This window comes from Piliocolobus tephrosceles, chromosome 2, assembly GCF_002776525.5.
Source record: "Piliocolobus tephrosceles isolate RC106 chromosome 2, ASM277652v3, whole genome shotgun sequence".
Lineage (NCBI taxonomy): Eukaryota > Metazoa > Chordata > Mammalia > Primates > Cercopithecidae > Piliocolobus > Piliocolobus tephrosceles.
The window spans coordinates 40,853,175-40,859,174 of record NC_045435.1 but is presented as its reverse complement, the minus strand read 5'-3'; the positions used below and the strand labels follow the sequence as shown (position 1 = coordinate 40,859,174).

Genomic DNA, 6,000 nt, shown 5'->3' with positions numbered 1-6,000 from the left:
AGCATAAAGCTTAAGAAGGAAGGTAGCAGTTGCTTTCGAGGTCTTTTTACTCTTCACATCTGCCATAAGAAATACTGGAGAAAACGGCTTATGGACATAAGACTTCATCAGCTCTCCGAACCCTTTTCGGTAGACAAGCTCTTAAATGATCAAAATTATAGGCTAAGACCAAATAACATTTAGACAGAGAGCACCTGATACTTCGAACTGAAAGCAATTTATAGAATTTAATCTCATGAGTTTATAAATGGTATCTAAAGACGTGAAATTGAAAACCTGGAATGTTCAAAGTTACTATCAATAAAATTCTTAGCACTGGCAGTGTGTAGCACTTTAAAAAAAATCAAAGTGTTTTATAGATGTCCCAACCAAGGTTATTTCTCAACATTCCTGTAAGATTAATGTCCTCCCTCCTTCCCCATCCCCCAACTCCCATTTGGGGAAGAAAAAACAAAGACTTTCTGTAAGAAAAGATGAATCAGGAATAGCTGAGATTGAAACTCAGACATTCCTGGTCCCACCCCTATATTCAGATGTTTTCATTTACAAGATATTTTAAAGTAAAGAAAAAATGCTGCAATATCAGTAAATCTAAATGCAAGGAACTTCTTTATCTCCCATCCTCCCCTCTGAAAGGCACTACTATTTATAAAGGCTTTGTGGACCACAAAGCAGTGAAGCTAGCTTTCTCCTCTGCTTCCTCTACTCCCCCTTACACTGTTTATGGCTGAGAGAGACCTGAAGGATATCTCCAACATTACCATTTTTTTCTTAAAAATTTTACCACATTCAGCTATAAGTGGATATATATCTATTTAATTTGAAACAAGTGTAAAGATGTAGGAAATCATTATATTAATACTTCTTAAAAGTTATTATGGGTTGTCCCTGATCTTTTCATTCTTTATCCCACCCTTACAAAACAAAACAAAAAGCTCAAAACCCTATGCAATGAATATAAGCCAAGCAAGAAACTTGTGACCTTGACCATTGTTTGTTTTTCCTATTTCAACTGAAAGTTCACTCCCACTGTGAACTACCATCATTATGATAGAAGTGGACTATTTTCTCCTCTCTCCTCTCTTCTTTACTACCAAGCAATAAATCTCTCCACCAAAACAGGAACAAGAGTGGCCCCGATCCTTCTTCCCTAACCACAGTTGCCATCAGAGCAACTTAAAGTACATTCCCCAGGCTCATCGTCTGGGATTCCTTGTTATTTCCAACTTGCTGTGGAGAATTCTTGAACCAAGACTACTCTCTGGTTGTCTTATCCCTGTTGGGAGGGAACAGGAACTTTGCAGACAGGGAGCCTCCCTGTTAGTTTCCCTCCGTTATCAAACTATATAAAATATACCCCCTTTCTCTTGGGGCCTCTATTAAGTTCATTCTGGTCTAATGATTGTACCTTGGCTCCAGTTAACAAAATCATCCTACTTTTCCCAGGTACCTCTTTTCCTGTCTTCTCACTTCCCAAATATGTGTACTTGGGGGAATTCCATGTAACCCCACATCTGGATCTGGATCCTCCCAACTCTGTTGTAAAAGCTGATATGAAAGCTTGAGGTCTAACATTCTGTCAACTGCCCCCATAACATAATTTCAACAATACCATCCTTGCCTCCCATCTGCCGTGGTCTGTACACCATTGTCCTGGGCCCTGGCCTTCTCAAGAAGAAACTCAACTTGTTATAAAAACTCAGAATGGCTCAACAGGGGGATCTTGATTCAGGTCATCCACAGTGGACAGAACAGAACTTGCCAAGCTGGAATTTATGGATATTGGGAATCCTCAGAGCCTACAGTTTGACAAACCCTATGGGCCAGGCTTTCCTCTCTTTTTTTTTTTGAGATGGAGTTTTGCTCTTATTGCCCAGGCTAGAGTGCAGTGGCGCAATTTTGGCTCACGGCAACCTCCGCCTTCTGGTTTCAAGCGATTATCCTGCCTCAGCCACCTAAGTCGCTGGGATTAGGGGTGGTTGCCACAACGCCCAGCTAACAGGCATGAGTCACCGAGCCCGGCTCAGGCTTTCCTCTTTTATGCTGTATACCATAATGAAGGCATGTTTACTGAAAGGGTCTTAGTAAACATGTTTACCGAAAGGGTTTTAGTAAACATGTTTACCAAAAGGATTTTTAGTAAATATGTTTTAAATTTTTTAAACACAATGAAGGCATGTTTACTAAATTTTTTTTACTACATATGTTTTAAATTTTAAAAAATTTTAGTAAACATGTTTAAGGTATGTTTTAAATTTTTATGTATTGTATCATAGAGTATTTGCATATACCTAAAGGTCCAAATGAAGACTATAGGGGTTAGTCAAGAGAGACCTCTGAGGGAGTGAGGCTTAATGACCCAGGGCCATTTGAAAACTAGGAAACAAATACAGTCAGAGTCAGTCTCCACATATTTGGTTAATCCCGAAAATACTAAGTGCTATCTAGTCTTATTGCTTATAATTTCCATTAATTTATCAATCTGTAATCTTGGATGGGATGAGGTGGAGGGTGAATGAGGAAGTCGTCTTTGAAACCAGTGGAAAAAAAAAGATGATGAGTTTTAATTTTACATTTCCACTGTGGGAATAATGCTTTTTATATGTAAAGTTCAGGCTTAGTTTCCACCATTTCTTTTTCATTTAGATAGGTTTGTAGTTCTATTCATCCTTCATAAATTCTCTTCTTGCACTTCTGTACTGTGTGATTTTAATTTTCTCTATCCTATTATAAGAGAGAAGCCACGCCATTAAACCTGATTTGAACAAACACTTGAGTTACATTTTTAAAATCTTACCTGCATAATAGCAATTTTCAACACATATTCTAGAAAACTAAGGGTGGATCATGTACAAACACAAAAAACAAATTCCCTCCCTCCAAAACAAACGAACAACAATAAAGAAAGAAAACCCATGAAATGCCCAGGTTTAATTTTTTTTTCCACCAGAGGGAAAAAAAGCAGTTAATAATAATCTTGTATGGAGAATATACACCAGAAAGCAGGATTGGCCTTAAAGCACAATTAGTCCTTTTGGTTCAGAGAACTATCAGTGGCTGAGTGGTGACAGGTATTGCAATCTCAGTTACAACTTAATGCTCTGTTAGGGTGATGTATCAGGTTTTGTTCCATGGCTTTAAAAAGGACTTAGGACCAGGCCTTTAAAAGGCCTATATGGCTGCCTCCTTTTAGTAAGCACCCCTTAACTTCAATAAGGAGTTAGAAATAAAGTCAGCCAACTTTCTGAAAGATGGTATTCTACAGCCATAGAAGAAATCAGAAAGTGTTGGTACGTTGTTCATAGGAACTGTAGGAAAGGTTTTCATTTGCCCTTTTGTATGAACCTCTTATATTTGTTTATTTATTTCAAACCTGGTGTAGACACAAAAATACCCCTGCAGCTCATAGTGTATTTGACCTTATTTCCTGGCAGGCTTTCTTGCCAGATTAACTCTGAGCTGCCAGTGAATTTGCGGGTAGCATTTCATATACAGAAAGAACCTATCTTAATCAAATAACCTGTGATTGACAGAAAAAATTATCTCATTCAAAAGGGCAACATTGCTTTCTCTTAATGCACAGGTTCTGGTAAAAGATTTCTATACAAGATTTATAAAATGCTCTACAAAACTTGTCATCTAATTGTGCTTAGTCAAAACAATGTAATGCTTCGGTAAATAAATTACTGTCTTAACTGGAGCACTCAAAGTTACTTGTGTTTGATTTAATATATATATATCTCTATATTAGAAAACTCTGAAACCTGAATGGGATATATTATACTGTATGTGTATATCTATCCTATTAAGAAACTATATCTAAGTTATCTAAACCAGAATAGTTGATATACATGACATCTCCATTAAATAGAACTTTTTGCTTAAAATTTCAGCAAAGCCAGAGAACTTTTACACTCTCGTGAGCTTAAGGTTTGCCCAGTTAAGCACTCGTTTTGGAAGATACAGTTAAAATTTCATAACAGCCAATATTGTTCTCATCTTTGTCCTTCTTCTGAACACTTCTGTGACTCTTTGCCTCTTTATTTCTTCAGAATGACCTTCTGGAAAGCCCCTGGATTTAGGGTGACTTTTACTGCTGCTCAGACCCTGAATAACCACTGATGAGGTTTAAGAGGTACATCTCTCAATTCAGAGAACTGCACGGAGTGAAATGATGAACAGAATTATTTACAGTCACATTCAGTCTTGCTTTGGTTCACACTGCACTTCTATGTGAAACCACAGGGGCTGGGAGATGGCTACGTCCCTTGGTTCACCCGGTTGACAATGTAGCTCTTGACATTGGGAATAGGCCGCACATCATTCTGGTGTTTGCGGCGTTCTATGAAGCATGCTAGGCGGGAGGTGTCCAGGGGGATCTTAGAGTAGCTGCCATTATGGGGCTGCAGCCATGGATGCTGTAAGCATGTGGCTGCCGTGGGCCGCCTCCGAAAGTCCTCCTGTAAGATCACATTGATGAAATCTCTGGCAGCGTTGCTCACACCACAGAAGTATTCATGGGGGAAGCTGAAATCCACCCTGCATACATTGATACATGTCTCCTCTTTGCTCTCATCCAAGAAGGGGGAGACCCCACTCAGCATGACATATGTCAGAACCCCGATGCTCCAGATGTCTGTCCCCAGGGAGACGGGGATGCCTTGGATGACTTCTGGGGCAGCAAACTCAGGGTTCCCCAGCAGGTGGTGAATGTGAAAGTGACCCGAAATCTGGACAGCATCCTCCAAGTCGATGAGCTTCACTCGAGGCACTGGAATGCGTAGGTCAATGAGCAGGTTTTCAGGCTGCGGAGATCCAAAGAGGAAGGGAGAAAAGAAGGGAAGTTCAGGCCTCTATTTTGACTACTCAAAAGACCTCATTAATTCAAACACGATTATGCTATTCTTTGATAAAGCCTACGGTGTATGGAAAATTCCCTATGCACTATGGAAACTGCATAGGAGACTTCAAAGTATCATTTTGAGCTTACAACTTTGAGTTTGGGTTGTAATTCAGAGAAGTAGTTTGACTTTGAAAATCATGTCTTCTTAACTACATTGCTTCTGCATTGAATCAAGGAAATAATAAATTACTCATTTTGGTGAACAGGGGCTTCTTTTTGAGCAGCATGGAAGAAAACGTGACATTTGTTGGCTTACTTCTATGAAGTTAGATTAGGTAGGTAGAACTTCCCTACTTTCTCTCACACCAGATGTCATTGTGGCTCTGGTATATTCTCATTAGTTCATGGATGATATACTTAAATTGTGTGACAACCCAGATTCTCTTTAATAGTCATAATGGGATGGGCATGGTGGCTCACATCTGTAATCCCAGCACTTTGGGAGGCCAAGGCGGGCGGATCACTTGAGGTCAGGAGCTCGAGACCAGCCTGGTCAACATGATGAAACTCCATCTCTACTAAAAATACAACAATTAGCCAGGTGTGGTGGCAGGCACCTGTAATCCCAGCTACTTGGGAGGCTAAGGGAGAAGAATCGCTTGTACCTGGGAGGCAGAGGTTGCAGTGAGCTGAGATTGCACCACTGCACTCCAGCCTCGGCAACAGAGTCATACCCTGTCTCAAAAAAAAAAAAAAAAAAAAAAAAAGTCATAATATTCTACTGTAAGTAAATAAAATGAATTTATAATATTCTACTGTAAGTAAATAAAATGAATTTGAATTTATATTCCTTATGAGTAATGACTGGTAAGTTGGACTTGGCCATTTAAGGTATTTCCTGCAAAGATGACACTTCTTATTACCTTTATGTCCAAATGTGCAACCCTGCAGTTGTGAAGGTACTGCAGAGCCTCCATGATGTCTCGAATATAGAAAGCTACTTTTTCCTCCATCAGTTCATCATGATTCATAAGGTAGTCTAAGAGGCGGCCATCATCCATCCTGAAAGTAGGCAGGGAAAGGCAAAGGAAATATATTTGATATGAAGAAATAGAAAAATAACACACGTACAAATCAGTAAGAGCTCTAAGCTCTCT

General features: G+C 39.4%; 1 protein-coding gene across 5 annotated transcripts in view; it reads right to left on the bottom strand.

Annotated features, from left to right (window-relative positions):
- Positions 1-2,912: 2,912 nt before the first annotated feature.
- KALRN (kalirin RhoGEF kinase) overlaps positions 2,913-6,000 on the bottom strand; it is a 645,945-nt gene continuing 642,857 nt past the window's right edge. For 4 of the 5 annotated variants that reach the window (XM_023214951.2, XM_023214959.2, XM_023214965.2 and 1 more), the window contains 2 exons: positions 5,767-5,905; positions 4,260-4,805 (listed from right to left, as the gene is read on the bottom strand). In XM_023214951.2, coding sequence (XP_023070719.1) covers positions 4,260-4,805; positions 5,767-5,905 — 685 coding nt within the window. Of the gene's footprint in view, positions 4,806-5,766; positions 5,906-6,000 lie in introns of all 5 variants that reach the window. The other variant, XM_023215037.2, reaches the window with a different exon arrangement.